Raw genomic sequence first — 25,445 nt, 5'->3', positions numbered from 1 at the left:
TAGGGTGTTTTGCCGTAATGTGTGAGTATCTAATTGTAATCAGAGATGGTGGCGTGTGCAATTCGAGTTATGAATGTTAGAGTGTGAGGTTCCCTCAGGGGTCATAAGCAGAGGAACCCTGGACAGCAACTAGAAAGGCAGTTCTGAAGGAATGCTTTGATTGGCTTTGAGGTGAATTAGATAGTGAGGGAGGAATTAAGCAGAAGTTATCTTGCTAACTAAAGTCAGCTACATGTTTAAAAAAACACATCGGAACTCCCCCTGGTGGCTACTTATGCAATCAAGGTCCAAGGTGGTTTGAGAATTTCCAAGTGAATTTATGATCTTGTCAGTATGTTTAATTCTTAGTTGTCTGGTAACCTATTGTTACATAATTACAGGCCACTTTATTGTAGAACTAGTGATGTAATTCTCATAGCATGTTGTGACTGCTACATTGATTTTAGATTCCATGATCTCATTTTATTGCAGTATTTCTATCATTTATAGTATTTGATGAATAAGACTTATTATTAGTGCATGATATTGATGACAGCCAAACTTTGATATACCCTCAAGGGAAGAATATTGTTCTCAAATAAGAAAATTCAGGAATGTGTTAAAGTTGGCCCTGTCAACTTGGTTGATTGATAAATGCTTAGTCTATCCAACCAAGCACTTTCCTTGGGTTTTAGTCTGTTATCAGAGAATGGCCCCTCCACAGCCTTGAAGTTAATTAGAATCCATGGTCAAGGACCCAGAGTAAAAACCAATTAAAGGAATTAACTATTATCTATGATCTCTAACTCCCATCTGTTTTTCTCCCTCCCGTGTTTCCCTCATGTTCTCTTTCCCCCCACTTCATTTCTCTATGCCTGTCTCTCCATCCTTTGTCTGCTCTCTCTCTTTCTGTGGCTTTCTCTCTCTCTCTCTCTCTCTCTCTGTCTCTCTCTCTCTCTCTCTCTCTCTCTCTCTCTCAGGTTGAGGGTGAACAGTGACAGTGCCTCCCTCCCCAGCCGACAGAGAGGAGGGGGCAGCAGTAGCCCCGTCCGGAAGGTGAACCTGCCGCTGCCCGAGGGGCGCTTCATCCTGCCGCCCCACTCCCCGGGCCTCCCACGCCAGCACCCAGTGTGCGTAATGCTGACGCCCTAGCTTTCATAACGCTGCCTTCCTCACTGTAATCAACATCCAGCATGCCATAACAAACAACAGAAAGGATGTCACCTTCAGCTCTCTGCGGGACGAGCTGCGGTTTCTGAAGGAAGGCCTTTTCACCCTCCTCTCTTCTCCCTCAGGTCCCAGGAGCGGAGGAACACCCTGGAGAGCGTGCGGCAGACGGGGAGCGGAGACAGACAGACAATCCAGGTTGATAAGGTCAGAGGCGCTGGGCACATTGCTGATGCAGTGGACTGGAGCTGCATCAGCAGCAGCTGCACAATGTCTCTGTAGTTCAGTCACAGTTATTCTGTGTGATGAGGCAGGCAACCCTCACCCAGAATTTACAGAGATGCTTCTGCTTTTAGTTCCCTCTGAGCACTTAATTACATAATTGGATCAGTTATTATCACACTGGGACTCCAGGGACAGCATTGCCTAGCCCTGCATGTACCAGTGTTGCCAATAGCAAAACTGCAGAAATTATGCTATCAATCACCATCACAAGTATCCCATCATATAATTATTAGTTGTGTTAACAGATATTGGATTATTTTTTTGTCAGTGATTGTGAATCTTCTTTTTATACATCTTTTGAGTGTCTCACTCTGTCTCGCCATCTCTCTCTTTCACTCTTGCTCCCTCCTTTCTCTGTCCCTCGCAGGAGGTCAGTCGGCAGATGAACTCCGTCTTTAAGGAGCTTCTATCTCGGCAGCCTCCCCAGGATCCCAGCGTCACGGCCTCGGCCACTTCCTCGTCCTCCTCCTCCCCCTCTCCTTCTATGGCGCGGCCTGTGCAGAAGAAGGGAGGGTTTGTCCTGAGGGGGAGGGGCCTGTTCAAACCCGCTGATCAGCAGGACTGAGGGAGGGAGAGGGATGAGGGGAGAGGGGATGAAAGCCAGGGAGTGAAAAACAGGGTTCCTACAGTCCTTGAAAGCATTTTCATCCTGGATAGGCATGGAAATATCAAATATCCCACTGTCCACATCTAAAAAGATAAATGCAATTCATTTCTTTCATAGCAACATATTTCAGTCTTTCTTGCCAGCTTGACGTGTTTTACTGTCAAGTCTAGCAGTGTTGGTGTACTGACATTGCTAACAAAGTGGTTTTCTCATTGGTCTGTACAATATGCACACAACCGATCACATTTGACCAGTGTTCACTGCCAAGAACATCTGAGAGTGTGCATTCGCACAGAAACAAAATACTTCTGAAAGTCCCCTTGCATTTACTGTGTGACAGATTTTTGTGAGTTTGGAAATCTAACTTCTTTCCCTAAGAAGTCACTAAAAAGCCATGGAAAACATAAACGCGATCTGAGTGGGAACCCTGGAAAGAGTTGAGAGGTGTTGGGGAGAGGAAGAGAGGTGGGAAAGGGAAATTGAAAAACAAGACTTTGAAAAAAGTGTGGACTGAAGGCTGGCAATAGAGAGGAGTGGAGGAGAGTTGTAAAGAAATATCTTTTTTTCCAGAGAATTAGAGTTGTTATGTCTCCTTTTCATATTTCATCCCACATTCTGTACAATGCAGTGCCGTTCAGTGGAGTATTCACCATTGTGTTACAGTAGCACTAGGGTGTGTTGTCATGGGAAGGGACCAGTTCCTGTCAAAGATATATTGACAGAGGTATCTGCAGAAATGGGGCTGTGATATTCTCTGTAATTATGTATGCACAGAGAATAAGCCAGAGTGACACGTCCTCGTGTTAGTGGCAGGCAGAGAAAGAGGGGGTGTCCTGCGGCCGTGCTGGTGCCCAGAAGGCCTTTTTCCTCAGTTACCGCGAACTCAAGATGGCACGGAATGGCTCAGAGCCCAGTTGAAGTTCCAGCAGTATTTTTCCTCAGAGGAGCCAACCCCAGCCAGCGCTCCCTCACCGCGAGGCTGTTACGTTGTGAAACACTGTGTGTTTGCTGGCACAGCCCTCTTATTAAAGCCAGTCCAGAGCTACCTTCTCATGTCATGTGCACAGCAGTGGCCTGGTGGATTTTTTTTTAACTATGCTTTCATATAAGGTTCAGAGCAGTGAGTAAGGCATTCCTCAAAAGAAAACTGTTACGTTGGAAGGTGTAACTTTTTTGATCGCACAATATGTTTTTTTTTGCTTTGTCCACAAGATGGATTTATGTTTAAATGAAAGTCACAAATGGCATTTGAGTGGATTCAATGATGTGTATCGCTGCATTTAAACGGTGCCAAACAAAGGACCGATCTTTGTGCGTCAATTTATAGTTCTTTTTTCCACCTAGTTTCATAGAAAGCAAAAGGAAAGGTATTGTTCAATGTGTTTGCTTACTATGATGCATCAAACAATGTGGATATGTGCATTTTTCAGTCCAGAAATGGTCCTGAGTGTGTTTGTTTCTTGCTGCTTGCTTGAAAGCTAACCTGTGGCTCCTGGAATTAGAAGGCACCATAAGTCACCACAAAACGTCCTGTGACTCTGCCACATCTTTTTTCTATTAGGGTGCCAAGCACTGTAAGTGTGTAGGCACACTATTCTTTATTTTTGGATTATTTGTTGGTTATGGTCTGAAGCAGCAAAACTGCATAGGCACCTCCCAGTGTAAATGTTAGCATTATTATTTGTGGTCTAAGCACCAAAAGTTTTTCTCTGCCTTTTTCTGACCATTTCTTTTTTTGATTCGGACTGTTCAAGCAGTCATCATGAAATATGAAAGGTTTGTAGAGGGCCAGAAGAAGTTGTGCCCCCCAGAAATGGCAGCTTTAGATTACATGGGTATTGGAAAGCATTCCTCTTGGGTCTTTGCCAACTTCAGAGTGCTTACAAATTGGAGTTCACCTTCTTCCGTCGTTGTGTTTTCTGTTGCAAAATGGGAAAGCGGCAAACATGAAAGAATGCTTTCCCATTTTTTTGGTGTTAAAGTATCACACAAAAATGGATTTAGGGTCACTGTACCATTTTTATGTTGATCTTCTCGACCCACCATCAGAATTAAGATGTTCACCAGGCGCTCCTCCTTCACTTGGCCAGATCTGAGCTGATGGAAGGTGTATACTGGCATGCTGTAGGTGAGCCCTGCCAAACAGTGACTCATCAAATGTGGCAGTGAATGCCCACATGGTGGGATTATGCTTTGCTTTGTTTACACATGCTTAACACATGCTTATCATATATACTCTTCGCAGTCAATTCACGGAACTCGCTGTGCCTGTGTATCTCCTTACAACCATATTTTTTAAACTTCCGCCATACGGAACCTTCGGACAGTTACATGAACGTTTTGTAAAATGCAGAAAATTCTGTGGGCAGATTCACTTTAAACTTGTCTGGAAGATATTGCCACCACAAGCCAGTCAGATTTTTGTGAAGCTTCAAGGTGATAAACCCTTGATGGTTTGTTTGCATTAGGTGAAATTTGGTACTGTCACAGCAGGGGCATTTTTTAGGGGCTCTGTACATTTTTTTGTGTATGGTGTGGCAGCCATCTTGGATTTCATTTCTTCTGTTTGGTAACTGTTGACCTGTTTTTGTATTTTTGTGATTTGAGCTACCATTTTGTGGCTGAATCACCCTTGCGTCTGATAACATCGCCCAGGGCAATCTGCAAATTTTCTCATTTTTTGCTTGGACGCCAGGGCTACTCCCACACAGCCTTCTGCCCGTGCTTGGCTGCCATAATTGCTGCTTTCAGCTATATTTTGAATTTTTGCTCAGTTTTAATAATAAAAAGATTATATGTTTAGGACATTTTAATTTATCTGCATATTTTTGCCATTTTTAAAAATCTATGACTGATGGATTGGGAGAAATCGAAGAGAGTGAACAAATCTTTATTTTTTTCTTCAGTAAAGTAGGTAATTCAGTGAAGCCTCACTGAATGTCGCACTTGCATTTGATGTGATGTCATTTGCTTTACATCAGAGCAGTCGGCCCTCTCCTTTGCTGTGGCGGGTTTTTACGTGGGGGACCCAGGCCTTGGTGAGCACACACTTCAGCATCTACACGCGAGAGAGAGATCCCTGCATGGGCAGCACCCAGATTGACAGTCACAAATGCTCATTCTCTGCCACCACATCCCTCCAAATGCAGCCTTGCACCGCAGACACGCTGCTTCCAGACGGCTGCACAGCAAATTGTGTCGCACGCGCAAAACCCGCTGAAGGACAACGGCAAATGGGAGCAGGCCGCGGAGGAGCGCGGGGGGCCCCCTGACTGAGGGCCTGCTCAGCACCTGTACGCAAGGATGGAGAGAAAGAGGCGTGGAATATGGCCGCACTGTGAAACTAAATGAAAGAGGGGAGGGAGGGTGTGGTTTCACTTTTTCTGAGCCAGATGCAAAATTGTGTCCAAAACAATTTTTTTTGTACACGAACCACGCAAATATTCACCCAGAATTCTTCCGATTCTGCTCACTCTCTCTGAAGCACTTGCCTCTCCTCGATCTATGTCTGATGTCACTCAAATTATTGTTGTTAAAAATATTATAATAATAAATGATATAGATTCTGACTTGTGTCTGACTGTTGGTTAATGGTTTATGAATTTCGCTCACAGTAACAAATGCCACAACATAGACACTGGACTGACTGTATCTCATGGTCAACCCACACAGCACAAATGAGTCACTGACAAAACATGACAGCATATTATTCCTCGCTGTATTAACATGATGTCAATGTCAAGACACAACCCTGCAACTAAACTGTTGCTGTTTTTAATTTCTTACATTAATAGAACAATCTCATCCATTTCCAAGATCTATTTATTCCTCCTTGCTCAGCAGCTAACTGAAGTGGTTCAAAATACCTTAGATTTCATAGTTCTCTGTTCTTCATAAAGAGCTCCATTTTTAGACAAGTTCCAAGGTTGCTGCTTGTCGATGAGACCACAATTATGTCCGTATTTATTTCGGGTATCACATACTGTATCTGCGTCTATCTACCTAAATATGTGACACAAGAAGGGAGCTTTTATCATGTAACCTGATCCCCCCCACTTCTCCCCTCCTCTTCATTCCCAGCCCAAAAATAACCCCAACCTCACTGTACTAATTCTGCCCCACACCGACAGCCGCCTTCCCTGGAATTACGCCCCGGCTGAGGCATTCACACTGACATCTACACACTGAAGCAGGGAGAGGGTGAGAGAGACACAAGGCAGGGGAACTGAGAGAGTCCTGACCACTAACTCTGCATCTTGCTCCATATGTTTACAGTGGGACTTGCCTTGCATAAGCGTTAATCCGTATCACCACAAGCATAGCTCCAGACTAAAACTGGTTTGCGCTGTTGTGGGGTGGGGGGGTGGGGAGGAGTTAGGGGAACGGGGAGACAGCAACCCAAGCCTCCGGACAGGTGCTGAGGGCGGGACTTGAACGGACTGCATCATCATTATTGTAAAATAAGTTTGGGTTTTCTAGTTGCTGCTGCAGAGTTTTTTCCAGCATTCCACTGTGGATTTGGATGATATTCCTCTAAATAAGGTAAGTCTGAGAGTGTTCCTGGTGCTAAATATAATCTGACAGCCTGGCTTTCAGCTCTGACACTCCCCAGCCACTCTGATTTGATGTGGAAACTGGAAACTGTGGAAGTGGTCGCTTCGGGGGGTGGTGACACATGGGGAATCCTTTGTGGAGGGTAGGAGTCAAACAGGTGTGAACTTTGGCCATGCTACTGCTATTGTAAAACTGCTTTGGCTTTTAACCAAGAGAAAAATAAATGATAAACAGTAAACAGCTGTCAGTGAGTGATATGATTTGATGAGGCTGGCTGGATCCAATTGTAAGAGCTACTTGTTGACTTCTTAATCTACTAGACAGCTAGCTGACCGAATGTAAAATGAATGGGAGAGGGTGACATAGCAGGGCACTGAACAACTACTAACTTTTTACTTTGCTAACATTAAGTACAAATAAAAGTGTATGGAAAAAACAACTAAGTAGTACTGAACAAATGGCAATCTATAGACCTTCTATTTTTGTATTATACCACAAGCAGCAGGGAAACATTTAAGATATGACATTTTCTGCTCCAAATCTTAATACAAACTCAAGGAAACATTAAATGGTGAGATGTTTATTAGCCATGGTTGCTAGTTAGGCAACCGTGCCTGATTTCAGACACACATAGCTGGCTTAATCCACCTATTCTACCAAAGTGTGGCCGGATTTATGAAAATGACAGGCAGGTAGAAGAAACCCAGGAACTTTTGCTACTCAAGGTTAGCTTGATCTTGGCAAACAAACAATTCTGTGTTTTAGAATGATGAATCCTGGGTTAGGAAGGCCCTGTTGGTATGGAAATATGGTGGAGGTTAATTATTCTAACTGCAGCCAACTTTATCTGTTTTCCCTCTCTTATAATGAAGCATCTATCTAGCTAGTTCATTAACAAATGATTTCATGTCAGATCAAATGAGTTGAAAAAGATCCTAAAATTACCTACAAAGACAGATGGCCATATGGACTTCACTTTGTCACTGATGCCTTCCCCAAAACAGTAACGTCAAGGTCTTGCCCACTTGATTGCCCTCTCGGTGTCAACAGGAGAGTGTCACACAAAGTGGCCTCTTGTGCTTAGAGAGCTAGGGTGCATTTTGGGATGTCACATCTGCCTGAAAAACCAGATGCTTCTATTTTTCACCACAGTCATTTGACATTGAGGGTCAGGAGAGACAGCTTCAACATGACCTATTGAGGTGTCACAACAGCTCAACTTTATTATTAAATGTAAAATCTGAGACAATAAACATTGTGAAAAATGTCCTGGTTTGTCTAAAGTCATAGAAAACAACTACTTTTGTTTTGGTGGAGTTCCCCTTTAAGATTTGGATACGCTAAATAAATATAGTGACCTGAGGGAGAGGGTGTGCCCAGGCGCTTCAGATGTTTGGGGTATTTGTGTACTCACCACAGTGTCACTGTAGAACACTCACCCTGCTTGATTCTGATTTGTTCAGATACCAAATATTGAACATATCAGCCAATCACAGTATAATGAGTAGTATTTGATGAATAATATGTTTGAGCATACTTTTGCCTTCAGGAAAAACAAGGAAAAAAGTCTATATCATAATACCACCTATGTCACAGACAAGCAAGATGCAGATAAGGTGTATACATCAAGGAAGTCCAAGGTTTATGATATTCACTGTGATGCAAAAGTTGTACCCACACAAGTGGGTCCTGAGTGATTCAGTTGGCAAGGCGCACATTCCATTTGCAAGGCTTTTTCCCACAATCTGGGTCCAAAAACATTTGTATCATTTCCTGACAAAACTGGGAGCCCACAGCAGCAGAAGAAATTGGCTTCATTTGGTGGGGGGCAAGGGTGAGTAGGTTGACCAGGGTTTTATTGTATCACTGCTCTCAGACACCCTGTGATTTGTCATGTGAAGCCCATCCTCCAACTGGCACCCACTTAATTGGGGTGCACTGTGGGATCTCTACGACAAAAAACAGCTGTTCATTGCAGGTGGTTGGCTGTTGTGGTGAGACAAGCCCAAAAGGGAAAAAACATAAAAGGTCTTAAACACATGCAGGGGTACAAGAGTTACATTATATGGATGTGTTAGTCTTATAAGCATAAGAAGGTTGCTTATATAGACCGTTCCTTTCTTCTTCCCCCTTTGGAGCACCTTCTTGAGCTTCAGACAAGAATTGATCAAGCAGCCTCAGCTCCCATTGTCCACCTCCAGACGCCTCACCTGCTCTACTCCCTGACTGTCTCCAGCCACCTGGTCCAGCCAGTCAGTAGTCCCATACACCAGACCATCCCCTACTCTTTTTCCTCCATACCACTCTCTTAATTCAACTGGCCAGTGCCAGCCAGAGGCAGCTGGGCCTCCCCTTTGTGTCAGGTTCTGCTCAAGGTTTCTTTCTTCTAGCGAAAGGGGTTTTCCTTACCACTATTGGTGAAGGCTTGCTCTTGGGGGTTCAGCCCCTAAATCTCTGCAAAGCTGCTTTGTGAAAAATTCTCTTAGAAAAAGCCCAATACAAGAAGAATAGATTAGAATATAATTGTATTGAAAATACTGTCATAATTGTGGTGCTACATAAATTACATCACTTCACTTTCAAGTTGTAATACCTCAAGCAAAATTAACAATGATAGAGAATCATCAGCTGTAATTGACAAACTCAGGACAGAAAGACACAAAAAGCTGTCTGAAACAGATGAGCAAGACAGTGTCCTTAGGGAATATAAAGAAGACAGGTACTGAATTGATAACAGAGCTGACAGGGGGGTGATGTGTCATTGTCCATCCATCAACAGCAACAGAAGGTTGCTCTTGAAATCAGAACTTATGGGATGCGCAAAGACGTCTGCCCGATCTGTAAAAACTCGTTTCCTTGTGATTGCGAACCTGACGTGGAGCTAAGTACTTTTCCACGTCAAAGATCGTTTTTATAAATCTGAACTTTATAAAAACGAGGATTTGAGCGTACGCACATTCTAAGATCAAATCTGTGCGTAAGAACGTTGTATAAATGAGGCCCCTGCTGTTTGATGTTCTTTGCACCCTCTCTCTCTGTGGCGGTGTGTCCGTCCTGCTCAGCGGTCACCATGATGTCCGACGAGTACCTGGTGGAGTGCAAGATTGATGACGATGATGACGAGGAGGACGAGAAACTGCACCAAACGCCGCCCCCGCCGCCACAGTTCTCCACGCCGGCGACTCCACAGCCCTTGGTGTCGCAGCCAGAGTCGCGGGACCCATACGGCATTAACCAGCACTTGAAGGTAGTGTGAGGATGGGTCAGTGGAGAGAAAGACAGGGTACCAAGTGCAAGTGTGCAAGGGTAGTGCGAAGGTGTGGGTGATGATTCCTTACTGATGATAGTTAAAAGTGATCTACTTCACCAATGTCTTTAAAGGAGTTTGATTTAAAAAAAAAAAAAATACAGAAACATGTTTTTGTGGCTCAGTGTTGATATTGTGGATTGTGCTGTGACATCATCTTAAATCATTAAGCTGCTGTGATATATGAGAAAAGTTAGAGAGTTAAATTGCTGTGGTATTTCAGTTCAGTTGCTGGGTGTCACGTCCCTGTCTAGGGTCAGGTAAGTGACAAAAAAAAAAAAAAAAACAACATGACAGCGAAACAATGGACCCTTTTGACTTTATTTGAAAAAGAATGTTTGTGAAAGTTAGAGAGCAAACTTGCTGTGACTTCTGTGAAATTCTGTGAATAGAAAGTTAACTTAATGTGGGTAGAAGTTACAAAGTTATGATGCCATGGCATCTACTAAAGTTCAAAAGTTAAGTTGTGACAAATGTAAGGTAAGTTGCTGTGATTTCTGTTAAAGTTTGACAGTTGAATGTATGAAAATCAATAAGTTAAGTTGCTCTGGGGTCCCGAGTAGCTCAGCGGTTAAGGCACTGGGAGCCCACTTTGGCTTTGTTCTGCTGGGTTTCTTCAGCTTCATCCCAATCCACAAGTGAGCGAGAGCAATGTCACCACTGCAATCTGCAGGGTGTTTGGCAGTTGCTTAGATTATGTCAGCAAAGTAGTGCCTATCCTCCAAGGAGCACCCACTCTGCTGGTAGTGTGCTGGGTAACTTTCAGTGCTCCTAGGCAGGTGTTGGCAGTGAGACATGCCAAATATAAGATTAGCGATTCCAATACAATACAGTTAGGGGTTGTATAGAAGTGGAGAGCACAGAAATAGAATGAATCTGGGCAGCTCTGATGTGTGGTGCCTCTCTCAGGTGGAGTTCAGCGACGTGCTGGCGGAGCCGGCCTCTCCCCACAGCTGCGACCGCGTCTGGATTTACAGTGGCATCGGCTTTGAGTCGGCGCGCATCTGGAGCTACCGCTGCCTCACGCTGCTGTGCGCTGTGCCCGTCTCACTGCTCACCGGCTGCCTCTTCGCCTTCCTCGCCTGCCTGCACATCTGGTAAGGCCCCGTCCTCGCCTCAGCCTCGACCGCCTCTCTGCCTCCGGGCTCAAACGCTCTATAGCACTGGAGTCCTGAAGGACTATACTAGTGATTTCTCTTTCAGAATTTTTCAAACTATTTGGTGACACCCCTTATGTGTGCCATATGGAACAGGTAGCCATTAACAAAGACTGGAGTAACAAAGGCTGTAGTGTAAGATCAAAACAAAATATTTCCTTTATGATGATGATACTAGCAGAAGTCCTCATTCTTTCCACAACTGAACCCTTTTTCCTTGATCATCAGTTCATTTATTATATTGTCTTCTTATCAGTAATAAATCATAGAGTTCTTCTGGGGCACAATGCCTGTGTTCAGTTTGCAATTTTTCCCCTAATTTCTGTGCATTTGGAGAGGATAAAACAGAATATGCTTCATTGGCTCCACCTCTAAAGCCCAAAGGGAGTAAAATTGTTATTTTTTTGTAGATCATTACATTACTTTATTGTCATTTGTCAAATGCTCTTATCCAGAACAATTTACATTCACTTAGGTTACAATTTCATCCATTTCTACAGGTGGATATTTACTGAAGGAATTGTGGATTAAGTCCCTTTCCCAAGGGTACAGCAGCAGTGCCCCAGTGGGGAATGAAACTGGCACCCTATGCCACTGCTGCTCAGAATCTTTTATAACGGCTGTGTGAGACAATCAGGCTGTGGTTCACATATTTTTCTGAGGGAACCTGATGGAACCATTTAGGGGTCTTGTCTTTGAATCACCAGGTTTCCAACCTTGTTTATATATGGACTCAAACCTTTGTTTTTTGGCAAAAAAGAATCAGTTTGAATTCCTGGTTCAGCTTCACTAGCCTTGCAGTGTGAATGAAAATACTAAGGTCTACTTAGAATACCACTCACTTTTTCCCCCAGTTTTTAATGAGGGTATGTGGGAGTCTCTGCCCTCAAATTAATTGTCCAGGGGTGCAAAGTTAATCGACTAAGGTGCAAACAAAATTTGCAGAAACAGGCATATGTCCAAACCCCAAGTTGCCCAAGTAGCTTTACTGCCTAATTACATTTACATTTACATTTATTTATTTAGCAGACGCTTTTATCCAAAGCGACTTACAAAAGTGCATACAGTAGGTACAGCGACAGTACAGGGGCAGGATGTGTACAGTTCCACAATGAGACAGTTCTCAGCTGAGAGCAAGGTCTGTTTGAGGACGCAGTACTATCAGATTTTTACAATTACAGCCTAAAGGGCAACTAGTACGATATACTTTCGAACGGCAAACTTCAACAACTTCAAACGGCACAATGAGCGTCAGGGTAAAGGCGGCAACAAGAGACAAGAGACAAAATAATTAGAAAGTAGACAGGGGGAGAAGGTTGGACTCTCTGACTGGAACAGGTGCTGGATTCCACTGAAGGCTTAGAAGGCTACAGGCTACTGAATAATGAATATAGTGTTCTGCTTGTATTTACGGTCTTGACAGCATCAGCCTGTCAATTTTGTGACTGAACAGCAACAGTGCCCCCTAAAGCAAATTCTTGGTAGATTACTCTTGGATTTTAGCTTGTGAAGCCTGCAATGATATATATTTTAAAATGTGTATCATTCATTGCTCCGTACCTGGATACAAACCCATTAATGAGTAAAAGAATACCTGGATACTCTAATACCAGGATACTGTTATGCTATAATGCCTGGCAAGAGCCACAACTGCATTGTCAGTGGGGGAGCCTAAATCACAGCATGTGTACCTTCCCCATCGCAAGGCCCAGTGATGAGCTTTGGCACCATCAGAAAGTGCGAGAGGTTCCACATTCCAAGGATGGTACATGCTATATAATCTGTTTTTGGAATTAGTGATTGTTTTCGTCATTGAGCATGTTTATGAATGCTCTTAAGGGGCTGTGGTGATGTGAAGTTATGTAGAAGTCAAAATTCATTATGTCTCACCACTGACCAAATAAATCATTTATCTAGTGTCGTCTGAAGAGCTGGCTTTCTTTGACTGATTTCCCAGTGGGAGTAAAATCTTTCCTTTTTAGACCTTTTTCATACTCATTCCCATTCCCCAGTCTTTCTTGTTGCAAAACTGGATTTCACACAGCTGTAGTTCTGATACTCATTCTAATTGGCAACAGTACTAATACTCACACTGAAAAGCAGTAGTACTGATGCTTGCATTGATCAGCAGTAAGACTGATCAGCTTTAGTAATCATATTCATACCATCAGTTATATTGTACTGATACTCGCACTGATCATGCTGACTCCCTCCCTCCCTCTCCCAGGTGCGTGATGCCGTGTGTGCAGGTCTTCCATTCCTGCCTCCCCTGTGTCCGCTCCCTGTGGCTCAGTGTGGTTAACATCTTCATCGCCCCCCTCTGCTCGTCTGTTGCCCGCTGCTGCAGCGGCCTCTACGTCAAGCTCTCCAAAGAATGAGGGACGGGGGTTGTGAGGGGAGGGTGCGCTGTCTCCCTCCCTCTGGGAGAACACCACTGCAGCGGGCCTGGCTGAGGGCCTTCCCATGGAGGAAACTGCTTTTCCAAGAGAAGAGCTACGGAACAAATACCTATGCAAAACATTTACACATTCTCTCTCTTTACAAAGATTCAGGAGCATCTGTCTGGCCATCTAAAGGGCCTGGGAATGAAACAGAGATAGAGGCTTGTGAACATAGCACTGTCTGTCCCCAGGGGGGAGAGTAGCATAGATGATGTGTGATTGGGTGATGATTGATGTACTTATGTAGGGGGTTATAAGGGGACATCTGCTGCATGTGTTAACATTTTCACCAGTTTCAATAAAATTTACCGTTTTCAATAAACACAATGATATAACATACAGTGTACTCCACTTAAACACATGGGTCAAGGGCAATGACATTCAAATAAGCTATTGATTCTTAAAAAGTAGAACTCCACATAAGATGATTTTTTATACAATGTTTTTCTCTCATTTCATTGAGAACTGTCCTCAGCTAAATTATTCAGACACAGAACAGAATATATTTGAATGCACATTGTATTTATGAAATTGTTTGTCAAATAAAATAAACACGGAAATATGAATCACATCAATGAGTTTAATGCCACTATGCATATTGCTGCCACTGAGTGGTCTTCAAATCTGTGGCACACTCAATGTCCTACTAATTCCAAACATGAGATAATTTTACTCATGTTCATTTTTGAGTGTCTACAGCAGGTTACAAAGGCATCTTTCTGGTTAGCATTTGTTTTCCTTCTTCAAAATGCTCATGATGGTCTCTTAGAAACGTAGACTGTGTAGAAAATGGACTCTAATGTCCAATTTCACAGCTGCATCTCTTCAGTAACACTGTTGTTAGGCTAATGGAGGCAGCATTTATCATCTGTGGATAATATCTTCCTTTTCTTGCCATTTTGACTGGCCTCCAGTGACAATAGCATTATTTTTTTTCAAACAATCTTCACTGCTAGGCACTGGGAGATGGGAATTGGAACAAGTTCAAATTCTTAACGGCTTTTTTCCTTCATATGAGCCATTGCACAGTGCAATAATGCATTACATGATGTGAGTGAGGCCAAAAGGAATCTTATGAAGGATTCCTGTTTGATTCTGAGAAGCAGAGCATATAAACAGTGTTTGTGAAGGAACAGTTCTGTCTCTGTGTTTTTGGTCACTGCATGATTGATTCTTTTATCAGTATTCCTTATAAATAGAGTGCACAAGTTATGTTTTAACAGCCCCACTGGTGCAAATCCATGCAGCTGATCTATATAGAAACCCCTTTGCAATAAAGATTGTCAAAATAATTTTCTTGTTAACAAGCTATTTACTAAATTGATAATTACATGCATACAAAATGATGTCATGCTATAAAACTATTTTAAATGAAATGAGCCTCTTTAAACACATGACTGATGTTTGTGTGAATTTGCTGTATGTCTCCTTATGTGCCCAGGGCTGAAAGAATGGCTGCACCACCAAGTGATGAAGCTCATCATTGACCCTAATGTTAATCATGGCAGCACGGCCATCTCACTCTCTTTAAAGTGTCTCTTTTCTAGCTGACAGCATTCGAATGACCTCTTAAATATAGAAAAATGCCTTGACATCTCAGATGAAAAACTACCTTGGGCAGACCACATCATCGACCTACAAAAGGCCTGAGAGTTTGATATTTCCGCACTATTAAACAGACTGACCTCTCATTCACACTACGTCTAAATATGGTTGCGAGTTCCTTTTTCTGCTCTTAATATGGTCGGATTTACATACACTGTGGTTACAATCAGGAGCATCAACAGCAGCTGTCAGAAGCAGATAGTGAGGCCTGTTATTAGGATCTCTTTGCGTACCTATGAGCATTAACTTATGCAAGACCTGGAATTGGAGCTTACTACTAGCAGTGATTGCACAGTAGACCTTAACACAAGAGAAGTGTACCACTTCCATTTTATTATTCCATTCTTTCTTAGCATCATAATTTTTTTCATGATACCAACAACACAAATTGCGATATTCACAACTTCTGTCTTTTAGGACAGTGTCCATAGTCAATAAGAGCAAAAAAAACGAGATGGCAGACAGTGCAGCCATATTGTCCATGTTGTATTGATAAGCACTAGATGTAGGCCTGTGTGATGTTTTTTTGTTTGTTTGTTTGCTTGCTTGAATCTCACTGGTTTGGTTCATGGGTCGATGCTTCAGAGGGGTATGGTTCATTCAGCACCATTCAGCCCTTGAAGCTGTTTCACTGCAACGCCGGCACAGCTGCCCCAATGGGGAAGCTGAGTTGAATGAGCGGTCTCAGCAGTATGAGCTCTGGGTGTGTCCCACACTTCCTGTGACCGGCTTCTCTTGTCTCCCCGATTGTAATGGCATGGAAACCGAAGTGACACACTGAAGAGGATCACCTGGCCAAAACATGCTTGAACCTTGTGTTTTGTAATGAATAATACAAATAATCATCATTCACAGTGGAAATTAAGTCATCATGGCTTTTATTTGGGTGCTGACCTTTTTAAAGGCTAATGTATTATTTCTCAAGCTGTGCACACCCTTAAGATTTAAGTACATTAAAGTGTAATGGTTTCAAATGAACTAATTTGTAATTGACCACTGCATGCAACTGAACTGATCAGCTCACCTCCTTGAACACTCACCCTCAGTCAAATTGTTTGTTCTAAGGATGTGGTGAAGAGGAGCACGTGCCTAACTACAGTACTGTTGTGTGTTCTGCCCTTGCTAAATTCCTGCCATAGATTGAACTGTACCTGACACCTCCATCAGAAACCTCATTAGAACTCCATATGCCTCATGCATGTATGATTGGCTCACAGATGCCCAGAAAGCATTCAGTCTAACTGGAGACTCTTACCAAAATGAGTGATCTCCCATTCACTTCCAGCTACATTATTAGATTTACTGGTCAGCTCCCAGTGACCCTGACATTGGAGCAAAGTACCTGAATATGATAGACCCTTAAGCACTGAACTGTTGGAACTGTACGGTTGTTGGCAGCAAGCAGCCTGTGGATGAAAAACTGAGGAAAAGGAGGGGGAGCCAGCCAGAACTATGGCAGCATAGCCATGGATAAAGCAGTAAACTTCTTTTAATAGTTAAGTGGAGTCACTTGCACTTTTAGTCCAGATTTAACTCAGAATGGCTACAATTACGTAGGTTTCAGCAGTCCACAGCTGCATCTTTCTGAGGAGTGTTTTCTAGGCATAAGAAAAGCTAAAGTGATGCTAGTTTTTTTAGTTTTTAATCCAGTTTTAAATATTCAGATAGTCTCTGCTGCCCACACGCGATGAGGTAAGTCACTCCATAATTTAGGGTCCCTGTAGCCAAACGCCCCGTCGCCTGTTTTAGCTTCTGAAATTTTGAGGCAAAGCAAGACACCAGCTGTCTGAGACTGTGAGGGTCTAGAGCAGGAGTGTCAAGCTTACTGAGGCATCACAGTGCTGGTCCAGCTCTTGGTCAATAACAGGCAGGTTGTAAAGTCTGCTCTGTCTGTCAGGGAAAGACGGTGGAGAGGCTATGACAGGTGACAGTGGACTTTGCTGCAGTGAAAATCTTTGCAGCAGAGTTATGGACTGATTGCAAGGTGGACAAAATGCATTGTGGATAGCCAGACAGTTAAGCGTTGTGATAATACAGCCGTGCTGAGACAAGTGCATGGGTTTTTTTTTTAAATGTTGCTGTGCTGTAGCACCAATGCAGACACAAAACCCTAGTCAGTAGACAGAAGTAATCACAGAACTTATTCCGAATACTTCACCCATGCTGCTGCCCAGGTCTCCATGAAGATGTCCATGACTGACTGAAACTTCTTTTTGCACACTGTACTGTGAGTTAGCACTGTAGCACAGTATAAATAAACATTTATAAACCTTTCTGAAACCCACAATTAATTCCTTATATTGTTATAATTTGTCAACTGAGTCCCAGGTGGCATTGAACTTGTATTTCTAATAAAATGAGCCAATTTCCATTTAGAAAAGTTTGTTGGTAATATCAATAAACAGTCTTATTGTTGCAGGTCATTGAACCTTTTAAAAAACTGCTAGAAAAAGGCTTTCCTGCCTTCTAGAGGTAAAGTATGGTAATACATGTTTGCACTGAATATTGTGAAAGTTCATACAGGAAGACAGGAGTGCAGTGCTCCACTGATGAATCTGTCAAAATGAATGCATTGAAAATATATAGCACAGTCCTGAATATGAAGCCCCAGATGCACATGTCTATGAGGGTCAAGCAGAGACCTGCCATGCAAGCTCCAGTGGCGCAATCGGTTAGCGCACGGTACTTATACAGCAGTACAAAGTCGGGCAATGCCGAGGTTGTGAGTTCGAGCCTCACCTGGAGCATGGAATTTTAATAAACGTGTGCAAATCAGAGATTTGTTATGATATCACAAACCACAGGAAGGTTTGTGCCACGGCATCCTGCTTCTCTTCCTTGGGCAGCGGTGTAACATAGTGGTATGTGGCAGGGCTCATAAATGAAAGGTTGATGGTTCTCTTTCCCACTGGAGCACTGTTTGGGCAAGGTACTTAACCCAGAATTGGCTAAATATCTGGCTGTATAAATGGATAACGTAAAAATTGTAATGTGACATACATTTATCCTTCACAAACTATCAAAGATAGATAAAAAATTAAACCTTACTTTGAGTAAGTTATATTTATGTAAACAACACGTATTCCTGTAACTGAAAGCTGGCATATTTTATGAATGAAGGCTATGTGGCCATGCCATTTTTTTGATCCACCACCAGGAGTGTACAGCAACTGTTATGCAGTAGAGGTGGTCTTTGAGTTTTCAGTGTCAAGGACATTATATTTCCCACATTCCCTCCTTTTCAAATTCTTCTTCCTTGCAGCCTTAAGAATTAATGTATGAACTGCTTGTTGTTCCCTTCTAACCTAAGTGGTGCAATGTTTCCATCCTTGTTTTTTCAGGGTTATGGTTTATACTGTTCATTTGACTTTTCAAATGTATACTTTGTGTATACAAATGTTTAAATTCATGTGTGTATGTTCTTATAAGTGCACACATGTAGATATGTAGGCCTCATATGTGTGTGCCTTTTCATTACACTTATATATCAAATCAGTCATAAAGCGTCTCACTTCTTTCTCCTACAATTTACTATCATTTGTCTTAAAATATTACATTTTTAGCATAGAATGTAAGGGCCATTAACTGACTATGACCCTTCTGTCTTTTAATCACCAAAATTGTGCAGATCAGCAAAACTTCAGCAATCAAACCTGCCATTCAAATGTGATTGTATCTTGAAATCACACTTTACAGTTTCAAAAAAGGATGAAGAATATTCTGATCTTGATACGGTTTCTGTAATCGCAGTCTGGCAATTAATTGTGTTTCCTAGCTATATAGAAGGTATTGTATGAAACATTATGAAGGGTTGCAGACATTCAAAATGCATTACAACGCTGTTCTTCTCAAAAGGTTTATAATTATTAGCATTAGCATATCTGCCGATAAATAAAGCAGCACAAGTAGTCAGACTATGCTACATTTTAGCCATTGAAAAACAGTACCTATTCTTGCCGTTGAATGTTGTGGTCAGGCATGCATGCTGTGCAAGGTGACACCACTTCACTGAAGCATTAGGCGCATTTTAGATCACACCAACATCAGCTTTCAGGTTGATATAATCATGTTATGGGTGTGATGTCAAATGAGATTTCAGATTAAAAGGATGATGGGTCTGAAACATGTAGGAGAGCGTGATATCTGCAAGTGTTTCTGCAGTTTGGACAATTCAGACCAAACTGGACAATGTAAGTGTTACTAGCAGTGCTTCAAAAGATATTCAGTGGGCAACATGGCCTTTTCCTCCAGTGACATGACATCAAACGTAGTGAGGCTGACTGATACAGGTGCCTTCCTCTCACCTCAAAAACATACAGGTGGAAAACACCGGTACACCATGTGTTATGTATGAAAGAATACATGCACAAATGGATCCTATCTCTGTGCTGAAGCTGCAGCGGCAGTGCTCACTCTGGGGGCTGCTGCCATGACCGCTGTGTGACAGGGAGGCTGACAGCTGCGCACGCTTCAGTAGGCGGTTTGAAATATTCAAGCGATCCGGCCACAGCCTCCGGACTCTCGTGAGGGGGTTTGATATCGCGGCTCGGGTCACGGAGGATAAGAAAGCCTTATCTTTCGAAAGCGAGCATGTATTTAACAGACATTCCCTACACGTCTGTGTGGCACCGGGAAAATTTAAGTCAAGGCACATCACTAAAGAATATGGCTTCTGGCTGCACTGAGATATGCACACAGTGTATTTCAACCTTATTCCTCTTCTGGCAGCAGTATGTATTGGCAATGGAAATGTTCTTTAGTTTTGTTTTGTTACACTGCTTTTTGAGCACTGTAGTGAGTGTGTTAAATATTAGACAGATATAAACCTATAACAAACTAGACTAGACTAACATGACATGGAACACAAAGTACCACAACCTTGAGTAAAAGTGTCAAGTCTGGATGGGATGAAAATCGAGCCGCCACAGCCTTTGAGCATGACCTGACCAATGCAGAAAAAGGAACCCTTTAATTTTAAAGTCTCTGTCAAGGGCACATGCCCAGTGCAGTGAAACAAATGACAAAACGAAACCAATCAAAACAGCCATTTATTATTTTCTAAAGGAAAATTTGTCACTTTTCCATTTCTTTTTTAAAACCTTATCTCACTTCTTAAATTAACACTTTCTCCTCCAGAAGCGAAAAGCTCATCCTTTGCCTTTCTCAGAAACAGGAAAGCAGGATTGGTGGAGCACTGGGTGTCACCACTGAATGCAAGGGGCTCCGTGTGTTTCCATACAGTAGTAGAATAGTGCTTTATAAATGTACACCCCCCAACCCTTCCCAAAAAAAAGCCACCCATCCCTCCCCGTATGCTGAGACGGATGCATTAACCTGCCCGCCCTTCCAGCTTCTGGCTGCAACGTAGCGCTGCACTGCTGGGAGGATCCAAGAGCTAAGCGAGCACAAGCTGGCCTTTGTACAGAGCTGATCAACTGTCATGGGTAGCAATCTGATTCAGGGTCAGTTTGGCTAAGAGGCCTCTGGCAGAAAGGGGGCTGGGCAAAAAGCAAAGGCGCTTCGATGGAAACCCTGAATGAAGGGCACAAGCGAGCTCCAAACCTTGTTTAATGTCACCCTACCATGTCCTCCCCTTCCCTGGCAGCGCCTCCAGTATCTCTGGCGTGATCGAAGTGAGAGAAGCAGAAAGGCACCGTCTTTGTTTGATGAGTGGGATTCCCGACTGCTCCGCTCATTTAAGGCAAATGTAAACGTGGCGATTTTGAAAAAGGAAAACGCAAGCTGATGCTGTATGTTTGTCAGGACTGGCTGAAGGAATAGCCCCACCCAGTAATGATGCTGTGACTGATTAAGGACAGAAAGGGGTTCAACATATGAACTAATTATACACTTTACTAGGAAAGCTATTGCAGGGGCACTGCCACACAGTCTGGAGAAGGTGCAGCAGGTGGAGGAGAATGACTGACTCCTTGGTTATGTGAAACAGATAGCTTGGGTTTGCTTACCTCTTTGTAAGTAATTGTTCTTGGCCATGACCACTACAACTGTGATCATAGCCACTACTTGGAACACTGGGTATCAGGGACCTGGACACTATTCTACTCATAGCAGTTGACCAGCTGGTACCATCAAGTTTGTCCTTACATGTGACTCGTTTCCGATCTCTGGTCTTTGATCCTTTCGGTTGGAATGGAATTATAATAAGTATAATAACAACAATAATAGAAATAATAAAACATGAATACAGAGGAAATAAAAAATACCCAACTTTAAAACTGGAAACAAACGAAAAAGAGAAAGATACCACAATCAGACATGCTTTAGAGCAGTAGGTTTGGCAAGAAAGCAATTTGACATATATAAACCTCACAGTGAAAAGAGTTATGCCCCTTGAAGATTATAAAGCACAGTATTCAGTCATAGTTTATATCTTCCTTAGAAAAAGTCTTTCTATAAGAATGAGACCATAACAGACTGTCTGGTACCGTGGTATCCATTTTCTTAGCTTTCTTCATTTCTTGAACGTCTTTCTCTTTCTTGATGTTAGTTTTATCTTGTACCAAAAATACTTCTTTTAAAAAGAAGAAACACAACTGATATGATGTATAAACAGAGCCTTCCATTAGAATACTGAGTGTCTTGGTCAGGCAGCAGACAGAGCCAGTCAGGTCCTAGGGGGAGCGCAGAAACCCAACCCCAATCTTCACTACTTGCTGGAGGCCCTCTGGGCCTGCCGTTGGGTTTGAAAAGCAAGGCGTCAGTTTTCTCTTCTGTTTTTCAAGTTGGGGGGAGGGGGTGTCAATCAAAATCAGCTGATCCATGATTTAGTGTTAATGGCCAGGAACAAAAATACAGCCTTTGTGCAAACCAAGAATGCGGACTTCGCTGGGTCATCTTGGGAGGGGGAGATGAGGGAGAGTAGAAAAAAATACTGCACATCAAAGTCCAAAAAGCAAATCAACAAATTACCAAATTGAATTGTTGCATGTACTTCAGACATTAATAGACGTGTCTTGTGTTTTTTCCTTTAAATATTTTTGTTCTTTGGTGTAAACTGTCCTTCTGTATATAATACACATTTTCATAAAGGACTCTGCAGAAAGCATCCTGATTAAAATAAATAAGGAATCTAGTAATGAAACAGAAGTACCTGTATTCGCATTTCTCCTGAAATTAACGAAACAAAACAAAAAACAAGTAAAAGGTAGCCTTATGTACAGTAACTTCCTTCCAAGGCTAAAGGCCTTTATTAAATAAACAGACTTTTTATCTTTCAAGTAGCTCGGGAGAAGGGCTTGAGACCCAAACAATCTTGCTTTTTTGACGTGTGTGACCACACAAGCTCTTCTCAGACAGCAGGGAGTCTCTGAGTCTTTTTAATGTTTGCCGTTGTTGTTTTGTGGTGTGTTTTTTGTTCAAGTGATTGCACCGCTACTTGTTTTGCAGTTTGCTCCACGCCCTCCTTCTCCCGCCTCAGTCTCGTCTGCGCGGCGGGAACCGTGCAGCCCGCCGCTAACTGCTGGGAGGGCCGTCGTTCAGGAAGTAGGTGGTCATCTCCCCCTTCCCCTTGACCTTGACCACACCACGGCACTCCAGCTGGTAGCCTTTGCTCGCTAGCACCTGGTACAGGTCAGTGGTTACCTGGCGGGGGGAAATAAGACAGCACAGTGGTGAGACCCTGCTAGATGGGCTGTCACAGACCACCTGAGGCCTCAGTCTTGCCTGTCATAAAGCGTCGGATTGTCTGTGGTGGAAAGTGGCCAGCGTCTGCGCCATGCCCACTTGTAGGAGGAAGGCAAGTGACGGAAGCTGGGAGCTGGCAGAAGGGCCAGTTTGAGTGCTGAGTGTATGCCCGGATAAGCAAACACAGACACAGACAAGTCTGCTTCGTGGGTTTTTGGTAAAGGCAAATGCAGCCTTCAAAGCTACATCCTGGCTCCTCCCACTTCCTGTTGATCAAGAGGAAGCCCCATAGCAATATATATTTTTCCTCCAAAGCAATATTAGCCTAGCATGGGACAAACTGGCAGATGCTGATGTAAACATTCCACATTGGCCTGAAGAGTTCAAAACCTGTGTGTTAATAAAAACTTGACACTTTGAGAAGCATATGAAAGCCACCATTTTTAATTAAAACATAAAATATCATTGCTCTGTTTGTTCTTCTCCAGCGGAACACAGGACATTACTGGTGAATACCTGGATGCGATCTGGGACACCGGTGCTGTCCATGCGGCTGGCCACGTTGACTGTGTTCCCCCAGATGTCATACTGCGGTTTCCGAGCCCCGATCACCCCGGCGACCACAGGCCCGATGTTCAGACCTAAGGAGGAGTGAACTCACAGTCACTTCATTCCTCAGACTAAACATTAAATTGCATTACATTTAGTCAGTTTAGCGGACAATTTTATTCAGGGTGACTCACAAAAGTGCACACTAAAAAGCTAGGCTAAGTTCAGGGACGATCATCAGTGTCACAACCAATGGTGTGAGTCATTACATAACATACAGCATTCTGCTAAGTGCCACAGTAGGCACAAAAGGATGTTTGAGGATGTAGTGCTTTTAATTAGAAAATATGTCTGAGGATATAGTATAATTGATCAGATAATGGGGTTAGCTGCACCAAGGTGCCATTTGAATAGATGAGTTGTTAGTCAGTGGCGGAAGATGGACAGTGACTTGGCTATCCCAAAGGTGCCAGAATGGAAGCCCATGCCAGCCCTGAAGATCCTTTCAGCTCCTCAACTTCTGTTAATCAAAACCCTTTTGTATGTGACTGGAGGCCATCATTGGGACATAACCAGGTTAATGGGGTCAATTTTGTCAAATTGCTGAAAGTATCAAAGGAAGTCATCCAGCCAGGGTGGAGGGGAATGTTACAGTAGCTACGAACTACACGGGGTTCATGGGCTCACTCAGCCCCAGATCCCAGTTGTGGCCGCAGCCCCTCACCGATCTTCATCTGGAAGTTGTTGAAGGAATGCTCGTTGATGTACTTCATCTGCTCCCGCAGCCTCATGGCGTAGTCGGCCAGCGCCAGGATGTGGGTACGGCCCTCCTTGTCGAAGGTGGAGTCATTGAGGCCCGACGCCGCCATGTAGGTGCTGCCGATGGTTTTGATCTTCTCCAGCTGCCTGTATTTTTCCTCGCTGATGATCTGAGAAGAAAGAGGGGGGGAGAGCAGGGCAGGCCTGAGCCACACAATGCCATAACTGTACCGATATCGCCTGCTCAAACAGGAAGGTTTCCCACCATTTTCTTTTCTGCTTAAAGCCCACTGTCTTATGGCTCAACCTCCTTCCCGCTGTTTCCCCTTGGTGTTTTTCACCATCTTCTCCATTTAACCATCTCTTTGTTTATTAACTGTAATCCCATCACCCCACCTCCTGGCTGCTCTGTTGCCCTCCTCCTAAATTCCATTCTGGTCTTCAGCGTGCTGCTCCACCCCCCTCCCGCTCCTCACCTCGTCGAAGTCAGCGATGATCTCATTGAGCAGGCGCAGGCACTCCACGCCCTCGTTGTTGGCCTCCAGCTCCACGTAGAACTCGGAGAAGTTGCTGATGGAGGCGAACATGACGGCCACGCACTCGCAAGACTGGTAGTACAGCTCGTCGTTCCGCCGCTCGCGTGCCAGGAAGTGGGCGGCCACGTCCTTGGGCAGGATGTTATGGAGGAGACGGCGGTTGTAGGCCTGCAGCTCCTCCATCTCCTCCTTCTCCTCTGTGGCCTGGAGACAGGGGTGGGGGGTGTCGGGTGGGGTTGGAAACGGGTTACTGGCCTGAGGCTTTTTTTAAATATAATTTGGAATTCCCGATGCCCCCCCCCCTTTTATCTCTCCAATTTGGAGTGACCGATAATGTCACTGAACTGCCACCACTGAAACCACCTCTAACAGTCTGGAAGAGTGCAGACAAACACATGCTCTAGTCTGCTTTGCTTCTTTTAAAACCATGGTCCACAGGCTGAGCTGGCACAAACATGACTCAGAGGAAGACACTTTATACAGGCAGACAGTGGGTGCCCAACTGACCAGCAAGGGTCGCCTGTGTGCAATGGACAAACCCTGGCTAACCCACCCACTGCAATATCCCCAGAGGAATGAAGCAAGTTTGCTGCGCTGCTGTGGGCTCACGGTCATCACCAGCTCATGATACGGCTGGGATCGAACCTGGGCTGTAAAGCTCAGTTTGCATTCAAAGTCAAAGCCCTGACCACTGAGATACACTATATGGACAAAAGTGTTTGGCCACACCTGTTTTTCAGGGTTTGGGCTGGGCCCCTTATCTCCGGTGAAGGGCAATCTTAATGCTTCAGCATACCAAGACATTTTGGACAATGCTATGCTTCCAACTTTGTGGCAACAGTTTGGGGAAGGCCC

General features: G+C 43.6%; 3 protein-coding genes and 1 non-coding gene across 7 annotated transcripts in view; 3 read left to right on the top strand and 1 right to left on the bottom strand.

Annotated features, from left to right (window-relative positions):
* arhgap4b (Rho GTPase activating protein 4b) overlaps nucleotides 1–5,550 on the top strand; it is a 36,661-nt gene extending 31,111 nt beyond the window's left edge. For 2 of the 3 annotated variants that reach the window (XM_036530605.1, XM_036530602.1), the window contains exons 22-24: nucleotides 960–1,109; nucleotides 1,275–1,353; nucleotides 1,799–5,550. In XM_036530605.1, the coding sequence (XP_036386498.1) occupies nucleotides 960–1,109; nucleotides 1,275–1,353; nucleotides 1,799–1,996 (427 nt within the window). In that variant the 3' untranslated portion in view covers nucleotides 1,997–5,550. The remainder of the gene's footprint in view (nucleotides 1–959; nucleotides 1,110–1,274; nucleotides 1,354–1,798) is intronic. The other variant, XM_036530604.1, reaches the window with a different exon arrangement.
* Nucleotides 5,551–6,423: 873 nt separating this feature from the next.
* zgc:158296 (uncharacterized protein LOC791212 homolog) lies at nucleotides 6,424–13,809 on the top strand. The gene is made up of 4 exons (XM_036532198.1): nucleotides 6,424–6,580; nucleotides 9,655–9,839; nucleotides 10,809–10,996; nucleotides 13,284–13,809. The coding sequence occupies exons 2-4, from the start codon at nucleotides 9,663–9,665 to the stop codon at nucleotides 13,432–13,434; spliced, it is 516 nt and encodes a 171-aa protein (XP_036388091.1). The 5' UTR covers nucleotides 6,424–6,580; nucleotides 9,655–9,662; the 3' UTR covers nucleotides 13,435–13,809.
* A 3,946-nt stretch (nucleotides 13,810–17,755) lies between these two features.
* On the top strand, nucleotides 17,756–17,849 carry trnai-uau. Its single transcript has 2 exons — nucleotides 17,756–17,793; nucleotides 17,814–17,849. It is a non-coding gene; the product is annotated as a tRNA-Ile (tRNA).
* Nucleotides 17,850–20,151: 2,302 nt separating this feature from the next.
* The window catches only part of LOC118778780 (adenylate cyclase type 6-like), a 57,956-nt gene continuing 52,662 nt past the window's right edge, over nucleotides 20,152–25,445 (bottom strand). For both annotated transcript variants that reach the window (XM_036530491.1, XM_036530490.1), the window contains exons 20-23: nucleotides 24,531–24,794; nucleotides 24,020–24,224; nucleotides 23,263–23,387; nucleotides 20,152–22,704 (exon numbers count right to left, since the gene is read on the bottom strand). In XM_036530491.1, coding sequence (XP_036386384.1) covers nucleotides 22,576–22,704; nucleotides 23,263–23,387; nucleotides 24,020–24,224; nucleotides 24,531–24,794 — 723 coding nt within the window. In that variant the 3' untranslated portion in view covers nucleotides 20,152–22,575. The remainder of the gene's footprint in view (nucleotides 22,705–23,262; nucleotides 23,388–24,019; nucleotides 24,225–24,530; nucleotides 24,795–25,445) is intronic.

The sequence above is a fragment of the Megalops cyprinoides genome, chromosome 6 (assembly GCF_013368585.1).
Source record: "Megalops cyprinoides isolate fMegCyp1 chromosome 6, fMegCyp1.pri, whole genome shotgun sequence".
Taxonomy (NCBI): Eukaryota; Metazoa; Chordata; class Actinopteri; order Elopiformes; family Megalopidae; genus Megalops; species Megalops cyprinoides.
This window is presented reverse-complemented; position numbering and strand designations above follow the sequence as displayed.

What these genes read in the sequence shown, in the direction of transcription:
- zgc:158296 (XM_036532198.1), top strand. Translation starts at nt 9,663, where the DNA reads ATGATGTCCGACGAGTACCTGGTGGAGTGCAAGATTGATGACGATGAT. An exon ending in GCATTAACCAGCACTTGAAG is followed by an intron (nt 9,840 to 10,808) that starts GTAGTGTGAGGA and finishes TGCCTCTCTCAG; the next exon opens with GTGGAGTTCAGCGACGTGCT. An exon ending in CTCGCCTGCCTGCACATCTG is followed by an intron (nt 10,997 to 13,283) that starts GTAAGGCCCCGT and finishes TCCCTCTCCCAG; the next exon opens with GTGCGTGATGCCGTGTGTGC.